We start from the raw sequence: 15,081 nt of genomic DNA, 5'->3' as shown, positions 1-15,081 counted from the left end.
ACTTTAAGTTCACTTCTGTTTTCAAATTGACATTGTTCTTTTTGTATCCTTTGTTGAAAAATCATATGTACATACATATCCTACACTACTGAGAACTAGCAGGTGTTTTCAGCTAGCTCTCATTAGTGCATTGCTGCTTTGAAGCTGATTTTAACTATATGTATTAATCCCTATGCAGGGGTTAAACACACTTATTTACAAGGAATATTACAACAATACAATGTGCTAACATATCAGTGTTTCTTTTTGCACTTTTGTATTCTGTTTTGTCTCTAATCTTGTATATAGTCACAGTTCTATATAGGTTCTACTTCTGAACTGATTTTAGATTGACTTTATTATAGATTTAAATAAACTGTATATTATTTAAATTGTGTATGCCGGGTGTCATGGGAAAAATATATATTGCAGAATGGGTAAGGAAACACAAATGCAAACCTAGAAAAATGTGTACAATTTATAGTGCTCAAGTTGAGTAAGAATATTTGCAGGCAAGGAAATATCAAATTATATCCAGTTAGTAATCTCTGGGTAGAATGCTTGCTTAAAGTGAATGCAAAGTTTCATCAAGTAGTGCCCGGTTTTTAAAAATACTATTAAAAACAGGGGCACTTTCATTGATGAAACTTTACATTGCACCATATTTCTAGAAATACTTACCTCTTCTTCTTGAACGCCAGATCGCTGATGATGTCACTTTCCCCGCCCGTCGCAAGCCTCTTCCTCCAATCACAGCGTTGCTTTAAGCAATGCTTCCCCCAGGGGGAAGCCGTGATTGGAGGATGCCGGAATAGTCATTGCTGACGTAGGAAGAGACTTGCGACGAGCTGGAGAAGTGATGATGCGGCTTTCAAGACGAAGAGGTATTTCTACAAATATGGTGCAATGTAAAGTTTCATCAATGAAAGTGCCCCTGTTTTTAATAGTATTTTTAAAAACCGGGCGCTACTTGATGAAACTTCACATTCACTTTAAGTACAGAAAACAAAGTATCTTGGTAAACGGAGTACATTCAGCATAGGGGGCTGTTACTAGTGGTGTTCCTCAGGGGTCAGTTCTGGGGCCTGTTTAACATATTTATCAGAGATATCAGCAAAGGGCTACAGGGGAAAGTATGTCTATTTGTGGATGATACAAAAATTTGTAATAGAGTAGATGTTCCCGGGGGGGGGGGGGGGGGGGGGGGAGTAGGCAAAATGAGAAGTGATCCACAACAATTGGAGGTTTGGACAATTGACTGGGATCTAAAGTTTAATGCAGCAAAATGTAAAATTATGCATTTAGGGAAGAAAAATCCAAACGTTAATTACAGACACAATGACAAGTAAGGCCAGCAGACTGCTTGGATGTATTGGTAGAGGTATTTGCAAAAGAAATAGTAAGGTTCTTATGCCACTTTACAGATCATTAGTTAGGCCTCATCTTGAGTATTGTGTGCAGTTTTGGAGGCCATATCTTTAGAACGATATAAACAAAGTGGAATCTGTGCAAAGGAGGGCTAGCAAAATGGTACAAGGTCTAAAAAATAAAATGTACCAGGAGAGGCTCCATGACCTAAATATGTATAGCTTAGAGGAGAGAAAAGGGAAAGAGGCGATATGATAGCAACTTTCAAGCTCTTATCTGCCGTCTATGGTTTTTATGTTAGTGACACCTAATGGGGAAGGCGAGAGAGAGAGAAAAAGCTAACACAAGGCATTCAATATATACAAGGTATCTGTGAATGAGGATCACAAAGAGAAGGCGCCTCCTAGTGTAATACTGAAAAAGCAGTCAACGGTATCAATGATAAGGAGTGAAACTATACTCTCATGTGAGGCAGCACCAAAATGTGCTAAGTGGCGCAGGCTGAGATCTTAAATTTCTCAGCAAACTGATCATTGAGAGGATTTAGTGGCCCTGGTGTACCAGGGATTGATCCAGTAAAGCTCAGGCTTCCATGTTGTTAAGCACAATTTTTATTAAAAACAATATTAAAAACCATTGGGAATGTACATTACCTAAAATGATTAAAATGGTTAAAAGCAACAGAATGCAAGGCGTTTCTCAGTTTGAACCTAGCTGTTTCATCAGGCATCTGTTGATAACATGGATACACTGGCTTTTATACCTCTCCTATAGTCTCCCTTAATTGGATCCTCCCACTCCCTCCATTCACAGGTGTGATCATCAGACTCACACCTGTCCTGAAAATAATCTGTCTACCACATTCAAAAATGTAAAATGCACACATATCACATTATATTAAAAATAGTACAATGGAATATCACAATAGACCGGTATAGGTCATAATCACAGTATTCTGTCTGATCATACAGTTTATATACAATTCTTACATGATTCCCAAAATTGCTTTATCTGTTAACACTCATAAAACTATACCAAAACTTAAAAAAAATTATTTAAAGGTTACTTACCAACTTTATCAGACCAAAAATAGTCACAAACAGTGTTTCTAGACATCACAATATGTCAACCATAAGCCCATTGCCAATTTCAGATAACCCCCTGGAAAGTATTCCACCCCTTAAAGGGGCCAACAGATACACCAGACTCCGCCAAAGAGATACATTTTGGATCTTTAAATTCGGAAGTCTCTTTCCAGAGGGTTTAAATGAAAATATAGACATGGCAGCATTTTAGGAAAATATAATATTTCCATCAAACTCTTGAATGTTCTATGGGGGAGCCTATCACCAACATTTTGAGTTCTAGATATTTTCTAGTATTAGTATTCCCCCTTGGTCATCTGACTCATTATCATTCCCACCCACATTCATATAACATAAAAATTTTGTTAGTTGCCATTATTACACACAGACTAATTTGATCACTCCTCATTTACATTTTGCTCATAATCAAAATGGTTATAATGATATTAGAATATATAAATCTCACATACATATATTTGATAGCGATTAGAATATACCCCTATCACATCTATATGGGTGGATAGTGGTTAGGCTAGTTAAATCCCCTGCATTATATAGTTTATATCTTAGTCTTTACAAGTTTGTTCATGACACATATATACACATATTAGTGTAGCCCAACTACACAGGTAGTCACTTGATTTAACACATTGTTTAGAGTAGATATGTCTATGCATTGTATTTATATTTTTGTACATTTACATGTATTGGTTTATCTCTTTTTCTCCAACATAGGTGTGTCCGGTCCACGGCGTCATCCTTACTTGTGGGATATTCTCTTCCCCAACAGGAAATGGCAAAGAGCCCAGCAAAGCTGGTCACATGATCCCTCCTAGGCTCCGCCTACCCCAGTCATTCTCTTTGCCGTTGTACAGGCAACATCTCCACGGAGATGGCTTAGAGTTTTTTAGTGTTTAACTGTAGTTTTTATTATTCAATCAAGAGTTTGTTATTTTAAAATAGTGCTGGTATGTACTATTTACTCTGAAACAGAAAAGAGATGAAGATTTCTGTTTGTAAGAGGAAAATGATTTTAGCAACCGTTACTAAAATCCATGGCTGTTCCACACAGGACTGTTGAGAGGAATTAACTTCAGTTGGGGGAACAGTGAGCAGTCTTTTGCTGCTTGAGGTATGACACATTCTAACAAGACGATGTAATGCTGGAAGCTGTCATTTTCCCTATGGGATCCGGTAAGCCATTTTTATTCACACAGTAAATAAGGGCTTCACAAGGGCTTATTAAGACTGTAGACATTTTCTGGGCTAAATCGATTCATATATACACATATTTAGCCTTGAGGAATCATTTAATCTGGGTATTTTTGTAAAATAATATCGGCAGGCACTGTTTTAGACACCTTATTCTCTAGGGGCTTTCCCTAATCATAGGCAGAGCCTCATTTTCGCGCCGGTATTGCGCACTTGTTTTTGAGAAGCATGACATGCAGTCGCATGTGTGAGGAGCTCTGATACATAGAAAAGACTTTCTGAAGGCGTCATTTGGTATCGTATTCCCCTTTGGGCTTGGTTGGGTCTCAGCAAAGCAGATACCAGGGACTGTAAAGGGGTTAAAGTTAAAAACGGCTCCGGTTCCGTTATTTTAAGGGTTAAAGCTTCCAAATTTGGTGTGCAATACTTTTAAGGCTTTAAGACACTGTGGTGAAATTTTGGTGAATTTTGAACAATTCCTTCATACTTTTTCGCAATTGCAGTAATAAAGTGTGTTCAGTTTAAAATTTAAAGTGACAGTAACGGTTTTATTTTAAAACGTTTTTTGTACTTTGTTATCAAGTTTATGCCTGTTTAACATGTCTGAACTACCAGATAGACTGTGTTCTGAATGTGGGGAAGCCAAGGTTCCTTCTCATTTAAATAAATGTGATTTATGTGACACTGAAAATGATGCCCAAGATGATTCCTCAAGTGAGGGGAGTAAGCATGGTACTGCATCATTCCCTCCTTCGTCTACACGAGTCTTGCCCACTCAGGAGGCCCCTAGTACATCTAGCGCGCCAATACTCCTTACTATGCAACAATTAACGGCTGTAATGGATAATTCTATCAAAAACATTTTGGCCAAAATGCCCACTTATCAGCGTAAGCGCGACTGCTCTGTTTTAGATACTGAAGAGCATGAGGACGCTGATGATAATGGTTCTGAAATGCCCCTACACCAGTCTGAGGGGGCCAGGGAGGTTTTGTCTGAGGGAGAAATTTCAGATTCAGGGAAAATTTCTCAACAAGCTGAACCCGATGTGATTACATTTAAATTTAAGTTGGAACATCTCCGCGCTCTGCTTAAGGAGGTATTATCCACTCTGGATGATTGTGAGAATTTGATCATCCCAGAGAAACTATGTAAAATGGACAAGTTCCTAGAGGTCCCGGGGCTCCCAGAAGCTTTTCCTATACCCAAGCGGGTGGCGGACATTGTAAATAAAGAATGGGAAAGGCCCGGTATACCTTTCGTCCCTCCCCCCATATTTAAAAAATTGTTTCCTATGGTCGACCCCAGAAAGGACTTATGGCAGACAGTCCCCAAGGTCGAGGGAGCGGTTTCTACTTTAAACAAACGCACCACTATACCCATAGAAGATAGTTGTGCTTTCAAAGATCCTATGGATAAAAAATTAGAAGGTTTGCTTAAAAAGATGTTTGTTCAGCAAGGTTACCTTCTACAACCAATTTCATGCATTGTCCCTGTCACTACAGCCGCGTGTTTCTGGTTCGATGAGCTAGTAAAGGCGATCGATAGTGATTCTCCTCCTTATGAGGAGATTATGGACAGAATCCGTGCTCTCAAATTGGCTAATTCTTTCACCCTAGACGCCACTTTGCAATTGGCTAGGTTAGCGGCGAAGAATTCTGGGTTTGCTATTGTGGCGCGCAGAGCGCTTTGGTTGAAATCTTGGTCAGCGGATGCGTCTTCCAAGAACAAACTCCTTAACATTCCTTTCAAGGGGAAAACGCTGTTTGGCCCTGACTTGAAAGAGATTATCTCTGATATCACTGGGGGTAAGGGCCACGCTCTTCCTCAGGATAGGTCTTTCAAGGCCAAAAATAAACCTAATTTTCGTCCCTTTCGTAGAAACGGGCCAGCCCCAAGTGCTACGTCCTCTAAGCAAGAGGGTAATACTTCTCAAGCCAAGCCAGCCTGGAGACCAATGCAAGGCTGGAACAAGGGAAAGCAGGCCAAGAAACCTGCCACTGCTACCAAGACAGCATGAAATGTTGGCCCCCGATCCGGGACCGGATCTGGTGGGGGGCAGACTCTCTCTCTTCGCTCAGGCTTGGGCAAGAGATGTTCTGGATCCTTGGGCACTAGAAATAGTCTCCCAAGGTTATCTTCTGGAATTCAAGGGGCTTCCCCCAAGGGGGAGGTTCCACAGGTCTCAATTGTCTTCAGACCACATAAAGAGACAGGCATTCTTACATTGTGTAGAAGACCTGTTAAAAATGGGAGTGATTCATCCTGTTCCATTAGGAGAACAAGGGATGGGGTTCTACTCCAATCTGTTCATAGTTCCCAAAAAAGAGGGAACGTTCAGACCAATCTTAGATCTCAAGATCTTAAACAAGTTTCTCAAGGTTCCATCGTTCAAAATGGAAACCATTCGAACAATTCTTCCTTCCATCCAGGAAGGTCAATTCATGACCACGGTGGATTTAAAGGATGCGTATCTACATATTCCTATCCACAAGGAACATCATCGGTTCCTAAGGTTCGCATTCCTGGACAAGCATTACCAGTTCGTGGCGCTTCCTTTCGGATTAGCCACTGCTCCAAGGATTTTCACAAAGGTACTAGGGTCCCTTCTAGCGGTGCTAAGACCAAGGGGCATTGCAGTAGTACCTTACTTGGACGACATTCTGATTCAAGCGTCGTCCCTTCCTCAAGCAAAGGCTCACACGGACATAGTCCTGGCCTTTCTCAGATCTCACGGATGGAAAGTGAACGTGGAAAAGAGTTCTCTATCTCCGTCGACAAGGGTTCCCTTCTTGGGAACAATAATAGACTCCTTAGAAATGAGGATTTTTCTGACAGAGGCCAGAAAAACAAAACTTCTAATCTCTTGTCAAACACTTCATTCCGTTCCTCTTCCTTCCATAGCGCAGTGCATGGAAGTAATAGGTTTGATGGTAGCGGCAATGGACATAGTTCCTTTTGCGCGCATACATCTAAGACCATTACAACTGTGCATGCTCAGTCAGTGGAATGGGGACTATACAGACTTGTCTCCGAAGATACAAGTAAATCAGAGGACCAGAGACTCACTCCGTTGGTGGCTGTCCCTGGACAACCTGTCACAAGGGATGACCTTCCGCAGACCAGAGTGGGTCATTGTCACGACCGACGCCAGTCTGATGGGCTGGGGCGCGGTCTGGGGATCCCTGAAAGCTCAGGGTCTTTGGTCTCGGGAAGAATCTCTTCTACCGATAAATATTCTGGAACTGAGAGCGATATTCAATGCTCTCAAGGCTTGGCCTCAGCTAGCAAAGGCCAAGTTCATACGGTTTCAATCAGACAACATGACGACTGTTGCGTACATCAACCATCAGGGGGGAACAAGGAGTTCCCTGGCGATGGAAGAAGTGACCAAAATCATTCAATGGGCGGAGACTCACTCCTGCCACCTGTCTGCAATCCACATCCCAGGAGTGGAAAATTGGGAAGCGGATTTTCTGAGTCGTCAGACATTACATCCGGGGGAGTGGGAACTCCATCCGGAAATCTTTGCACAAATTACTCAACTGTGGGGCATTCCAGACATGGATCTGATGGCCTCTCGTCAGAACTTCAAGGTTCCTTGCTACGGGTCCAGATCCAGGGATCCCAAGGCGACTCTAGTAGATGCACTAGTAGCACCTTGGACCTTCAAACTAGCTTATGTATTCCCGCCGTTTCCTCTCATCCCCAGGCTGGTAGCCAGGATCAATCAGGAGAGGGCGTCGGTGATCTTGATAGCTCCTGCGTGGCCACGCAGGACTTGGTATGCAGATCGGGTGAATATGTCATCGGCTCCACCATGGAAGCTACCCTTGAGACGAGACCTTCTTGTTCAAGGTCCGTTCGAACATCCGAATCTGGTCTCACTCCAGCTGACTGCTTGGAGATTGAAGGCTTGATCTTATCAAAACGAGGGTTCTCAGATTCTGTTATTGATACTCTTGTTCAGGCCAGAAAGCCTGTAACTAGAAAAATTTACCACAAAATATGGAAAAAATATATCTGTTGGTGTGAATCTAAAGGATTCCCTTGGGACAAGGTAAAGATTCCTAAGATTCTATCCTTTCTTCAAGAAGGATTGGAGAAAGGATTATCTGCAAGTTCCTTGAAGGGACAGATTTCTGCCTTGTCTGTGTTACTTCACAAAAAGCTGGCAGCTGTGCCAGATGTTCAAGCCTTTGTTCAGGCTCTGGTTAGAATCAAGCCTGTTTACAAACCTTTGACTCCTCCTTGGAGTCTCAACTTAGTTCTTTCAGTTCTTCAGGGGGTTCCGTTTGAACCCTTACATTCCGTTGATATTAAGTTATTATCTTGGAAAGTTTTGTTTTTGGTTGCAATTTCTTCTGCTAGAAGAGTTTCAGAATTATCTGCTCTGCAGTGTTCTCCTCCTTATCTGGTGTTCCATGCAGATAAGGTGGTTTTACGTACTAAACCTGGTTTTCTTCCAAAAGTTGTTTCTAACAAAAACATTAACCAGGAGATAGTCGTGCCTTCTTTGTGTCCGAAACCAGTTTCGAAGAAGGAACGTTTGTTGCACAATTTGGATGTTGTTCGCGCTCTAAAATTCTATTTAGATGCTACAAAGGATTTTAGACAAACATCTTCCTTGTTTGTTGTTTATTCTGGTAAAAGGAGAGGTCAAAAAGCAACTTCTACCTCTCTCTCTTTTTGGATTAAAAGCATCATCAGATTGGCTTACGAGACTGCCGGACGGCAGCCTCCTGAAAGAATCACAGCTCATTCCACTAGGGCTGTGGCTTCCACATGGGCCTTCAAGAACGAGGCTTCTGTTGATCAGATATGTAGGGCAGCGACTTGGTCTTCACTGCACACTTTTACCAAATTTTACAAGTTTGATACTTTTGCTTCTTCTGAGGCTATTTTTGGGAGAAAGGTTTTGCAAGCCGTGGTGCCTTCCATTTAGGTGACCTGATTTGCTCCCTCCCTTCATCCGTGTCCTAAAGCTTTGGTATTGGTTCCCACAAGTAAGGATGACGCCGTGGACCGGACACACCTATGTTGGAGAAAACAGAATTTATGTTTACCTGATAAATTACTTTCTCCAACGGTGTGTCCGGTCCACGGCCCGCCCTGGTTTTTTAATCAGGTCTGATAATTTATTTTCTTTAACTACAGTCACCACGGTATCATATGGTTTCTCCTATGCAAATATTCCTCCTTAACGTCGGTCGAATGACTGGGGTAGGCGGAGCCTAGGAGGGATCATGTGACCAGCTTTGCTGGGCTCTTTGCCATTTCCTGTTGGGGAAGAGAATATCCCACAAGTAAGGATGACGCCGTGGACCGGACACACCGTTGGAGAAAGTAATTTATCAGGTAAACATAAATTCTGTTTTTTTTTTTTTTTTTTTTTTTTTTTTTTTTTTTTTTTAGAATTTTATTTATGCACACGACAGAGAGCTGCATAATCGCCATCACTTACATTTATAGCAGTAAATATCTGCCATAAATGTCCTCTCTATCGAGAAAGCACATTGTATTTAATTAATCTTACCATTTCACCTTAGTTATCACCAATATATATAATTATATATTACTAATATATAAAATATCACTGTTTTAGGTCCAATATATTGTAGATGGGCAGTATGTAAGATCGGACGTATGTCATCCCCACCCCCTCACACCCCCTTTATGACTTCACCCTATCATAGAGCACTAGTACATAACCTGACGGCTTTTAAGGATCACTGTCTTACAACATATTAAGCTGCCATCAAGGTACTATATCATAACCATTACGCTTAAGAGCACATTGTATGACTTTTAAGCATATCACCTGAAACTACATTAGTACACGATTGAGTTTATTCGTAAATACATCAATGTAATCTATCTCTGTCCATTACTAGAAGATGACATCATCGCTTTAGGGGTAGTTCCCATCTAGATCAACAGTATGATTGGTCTGAGTCATGTATCACAGTCACACCCTCACACACGCCCTGATATGACTCTACCCTATTATAGAGCGTTGTCACTTTCACACAATTATGGGCTAGCACTACCCAATAATACACAATACAAGCCGCCATTAAGATATATCTTTATTTTAGATTACACGCATCACCACAAAAGTTATAGTAATTTGTAAGCAGGGAATCACTTAGGATACCTTACATTTTAGTATTGATCTGTATGTATAGATCACACTCGCAATCCATTATATAATCCAAACACATTCCAGCTGTTAAAACAGTGCACAATTTTGAGTAATATACAGCATAGTTGATATCTACTAGATGATCAAAACAGCATAAAGAAACAATGAACACATATAGGTGAACATCATGAGTCACCATTTTTTACGTATAGTAGAATTGACCTATAAATTGGTTTCAGAATAAGAAACTGAAATAAGGAATTATTCGGAACAATAATGTCAGAAACATTAGGGTGATGATGATACAGATCATCAAGGAGGGGCATGATTGGTATACCATTCAAAGATGTATTCCATGTGCCAAGATTTATGATTTGAGAGTCTGATAAAGTTGGTAAGTAACCTTTAAGTCATTTTGTATAGTTTTGGTATAGTTTTATGAGTGTTAACAGATAAAGCAATTTTGGGAATCATGTAAGAATTGTATATAAACTGTATGATCAGACAGAATACTGTGATTATGACCTATACCGGTCTATTGTGATATTCCATTGTACTATTTTTAATATAATGTGATATGTGTGCATTTTACATTTTTGAATGTGGTAGACAGATTATTTTCAGGACAGGTGTGAGTCTGATGATCACACCTGTGAATGGAGGGAGTGGGAGGATCCAATTAAGGGAGACTATAGGAGAGGTATAAAAGGCAGTGTATCCATGTTATCAACAGATGCCTGATGAAACAGCTAGGTTCAAACTGAGAAACGCCTTGCATTCTGTTGCTTTTAACCATTTTAATTATTTTAGGTAATGTACATTCCCAATGGTTTTTAATATTGTTTTTAATAAAAATTGTGCTTGACAACATGGAAGCCTGAGCTTTATTGGATCAATCCCTGGTACACCAGGGTCACTACATCCTCTCAAGGATCAGTTTGCTGGGAAACTGTTAAGATCTCAGCCTGCGCCACTTAGCACATTTTGGTGCTGCCTCACTTGTGAGTATATTTTCACTCCTTGTCATATATACAGATGACTGCTTTTTCAGTATTGCACTAGGAGGCGCCTTCTTTTTGTGATCCTCATTCACAGATACCTTGGATTTGCGGTTGTTTTGAAGGAGAAGAGCTGCCGTGATTATAATCTTCTTTCCACAAGTGTACTAGTACAGAGGACTGGAACTGAGACAGTCCCCTGACACACAGGAATATCCTATAAGACTAACCCTTTTGTGCACATTTTGTGTATCGTGCATTTTGCATTCATCCTTTTAATGTGTTTATATATGCTATTTGAATTTGTATATTCAATGTGATAAGTCAATCTTGTGGGATATCTTATATACTATTATCCGGTTAGGCTTGTCTAGCGCCCCCTAAAGTTGGACACGAGTGTGTCACCAACATATTGTTCCATTCAATATATACACAATCCTTATAGTTTTTAATGTGGTTGCATTCTGAAATGTAACATCTACTAAAGGAAACCTCAATTATATAAATATGTCTTCCTTTAACATTTTGTTACTTTGTGTTGTGTGTGTTTTGCTGTTGGATGACTTACATTATTGCATTGTAATAACTTTTCACTGCAGGTTTTATATTTTTGTGTTTTTGTGTTGTTAAGTCAGCTTTGAGTGATCAAAATCACTCAAAGTACAATTATTGCAAATAGAAAAAGATAGTTACAGAAGTATGCAAAATTCTCAATTGAAAATTACAATTGTACATAGTATAATATATATGCTGATCTTTTTTGTTTAAAATTCTATAAACAACAATTAACTTAACAACAAAATTAAACCGTTGCAATTACATTTCCTATGTATATTGAGAAACATAAAACTAGATAAGCCTATCCTAGGTTAGAATCTTTCAATTTCATAAATAATTGGAGCTCTGGATCCATTATTTTAACACTTCTATCAATTTCTCTATATATATATTTTTTTTTTTTTATTTAACTACAATGTCTTTCCCACAGGTAACTGTACCCTTAAGCCACCTAATCAATGCCTTCCACACACCTAAGACAACCGCTGCCTTCCCCAGCTCTGCATCTATCCAGAACCTTCAGCGCAATGTGATCCCTGACCCTGAAACTCACAGCTCTGAGGTAAGCAGTTTAGCACAACAAGCATGCTTTAAAGTCCTTGACAAGCAATATGTGTAGGGTAATCTCTTCATTGTTCTTTGCCCCAAAGACAATATGCTGTAAAATGACTGATAATCATTGGTTTTCTTATACACTATAACATCTGGTATATTTTATTATGTGTAGAATGTGCTAAAACTAGGTGATAAAAATAATCCTGTTTTTTTTTTTTTTTTACTTGGAGTAACTAAACAGAAATATCACACACATATACACATACACACACACACACACACACACACACACACACACACATATATACACACACAATATAATTTGATTACAAGATCCACGACTTGCAGATTTATGAAGCTTTCCATCCACAAGTCAGGTCCCATCTGCTATGAACCAGATGTAAAGTGTTAGGTAATTACATCATGATGCATCTCAATATGTGGTTAAATATTTAGGTTTCTTTATCTCTTGCCTGTTTACACTGCTTAATTGTGTGAACATTAACCAGTGTGTACTTTATAACGCACTGTTTGCACTTCAACCCCTTTACAACATGTCCATCTGCTGTACCTCAATTTATGCAGCTGGTTAAAGGGACAGCAAACACCTTAACATTTGTATATAGAATGTTTATGTATAATGAAAATACTTTGCAATAGATTTTCATTATTGATTTTTTTTCCAATCATTTTCATGTAATTTAGCTCTGTATATTGCTCAATTTCTCATACTCTGTAATGAAAAGATAGCATGGAGCATTTCAAGCTCTAACTCTACTAGATATTGACACTAATTGACTTTAAGGGGACAGTCTAGGCTAAATAAAACTTTCATGTTACCAATAGGGCATGTAATTTTAAACAACTTTCCAATTTACATTTATCATCAAATTTGCTTTGTTTTCTTGGTATTCTTTGTGGAAAACTAAACCTAGGTAAGCTCATGCTAATTTCTAAGCCATTGAACTGCCTCATCTCACTGCATTTTAACAGTTTTTGACACACTGCTAGTTCATATGTGTCACATAAATAACAATATGCTCACTCCCGTGGAGTTATTTGAGTCAGTACTGATTGGCTTAAATGCATGCCTGACAAAAGCACTGAAATAAGGGGGTCTGCAGAAAATGGGGAATTGATAATAAAGGGTTTATCTATCTTTTTAAGCAATAACAGTTAAGAGTAGACTGTCCCTTTAACTGGCAACAGCTGCAAATAAATGCATTTCATACAAAATTTTTGACCGTGGCTATCCTGATAGTCTGCTGACTAAAGCCCAGATTGGCTCCTCCAAATAAGTTAAATGGTGGGTGGCGTTTTGCTAGGGTTGCCACCTCAGCCATGTTTTCCTGGACACTTATGAGTTACACATGCTGCAGGGTGTGCAGGGAGGAACATGTATTGTGTTTATGAACAGCACTATTCATATTCCTCCCTGCACACCCTGCAGCATGTGTAACTTATAAGTGTTCTGTATTTTAAGGGACGGGTGGCAACCCTATATTAAACAATAATTGCAGAAAAAAGGATGTTTATTTTAAAATGTTAACTTTGCTATTCTGTTATTCTTTAGCAGCAACAGAAATGTCTTGTAATTTCAAGGTGCTTATTGTTCCTTTAACCTCCTCATGCTGGTACAATAACGTTAACTTCGGAACGAAGTTCCAATGTAAACACTACTAGTAAAAATGAAATAACGCAATCGTCTTTCAAGACCAGGTTCGTATCATGGGGGACTGCATATGCTGCTAGGCACGTCCCCAGGCCAATTCTTGCCGCCGCCAAAAGGGCAAGCTGCAGGACGCCGTATAAGGTAGGACTTTCCATACCGTCCGGCATTAAAGTCCAGTGCTGTTAGGACGGCATGGAACGTCCTAACGGTGTAAAAGGGTTAAGAGTGCAGTGTTTACCCGTAATTAAACGGGTGCAAGTGTGTGTGTGTCCTATGAATCATTTGTGAATGTAAGCGACAGTGAAGAGGTTAACTTGGTCTGAAGCAGTTTCTGTTGGCAGCAGTGATTTAACCATTAGCTTGTCTGTGCATGTTCTGGCCTATCAAAGGTTAAATTGACTCTGTGCATTTTGTGCAGAGGTCAAACCACTACTGCATGTATCCCATAAAGTGATGGTAAAATGATCACTAATCTATATTATATGCATTCACTTTCATTTTTATATGATAATCTAATTTTTTTTCTTGAAAAAAATCTTTGTTTTATTCAATATAATGCAATTTATTACCTGTCCGTCAATAGCTTTCCCTCTGCCTACTTAAAATCTCCATTATTCTATTTTGTGACGTTCATGGTGGGTTGAACTATTGACACGTCGCATATCTGGGCGGTGGTAAGCTGAGTGACTGACAGCGCAGTTACAAACATCACTCGATGCGTGCTCCTGTGTACTTCTTACAAAGCGCATGCTCTAATCAGGGATGCACAATTCCTATTGCCCGACGCCCGGGACATGCAGTACCTGGCACCGGGCATGTGTTTTTTAAATTTTTTGTTTTTGTTTACATTTAGCCCTGCTGCAGTGATGTCCTAACAACCTGTTTCAGAATTCATGATCTATGTAAATGTTTCCTTACTTTGGTCTGGCAATCAGCCACTCGTATGCAGTATGTTGCAACTTGGTGCTGTGAGTTGATTGGGAGGAAAGCGGAGGAGAATGCTTTCATTTGTTGCCATTAATCAGTTTGTCCGTAAGAACCAGCAGAGATATCTTAAAGGGACACTGTCCATTAAACTTTATTTTCCCTTAATATGCTTTGAATGAGAGCTATTAAATGCTTGTGAATTCTTTTAGGTTTATTCTTTCAAATAAAATAGCTGGTAGCTGGTTTTGCTCATTGATACAACTCATTGTTATTTCTATATCATTATAGCCAAAAGGCGACATGGTACTGAAATGTTTTGTTATGAGTGGTGGTTTCAATGCGCAAAAATAGCTATTTCCTGGTATGACAAGTGTTTGGGAGCACATTGAAAGGGAAACAATTACAATATGGTGTCACTTTAAAGGCAGTTTACCAGGTGTAAGGGTCTATATTGTAGGTACAGACATCAGGTGTTTTGTTAAGCCCCAAAATGAAGTATAAATATGCAATGCTGCACAAAGCACATATGTAAGATTATCTCTCTAAGATGAATTTGTAGACAGGTTAAAAATTGTTACCATGAG

The 15,081-nt window shown here is 39.5% G+C and overlaps 1 protein-coding gene across 1 annotated transcript in view; it reads left to right on the top strand.

The window, feature by feature from the left end:
• YME1L1 (YME1 like 1 ATPase) overlaps window positions 1-15,081 on the top strand; it is a 151,173-nt gene that overhangs the window by 17,676 nt on the left and 118,416 nt on the right. The window contains exon 2 of the mRNA XM_053715694.1: window positions 11,774-11,905. Within this exon, the coding sequence (XP_053571669.1) occupies window positions 11,774-11,905 (132 nt within the window). The remainder of the gene's footprint in view (window positions 1-11,773; window positions 11,906-15,081) is intronic.

Source organism: Bombina bombina, chromosome 5 (genome assembly GCF_027579735.1).
Source record: "Bombina bombina isolate aBomBom1 chromosome 5, aBomBom1.pri, whole genome shotgun sequence".
Lineage (NCBI taxonomy): Eukaryota > Metazoa > Chordata > Amphibia > Anura > Bombinatoridae > Bombina > Bombina bombina.
This window is presented reverse-complemented; position numbering and strand designations above follow the sequence as displayed.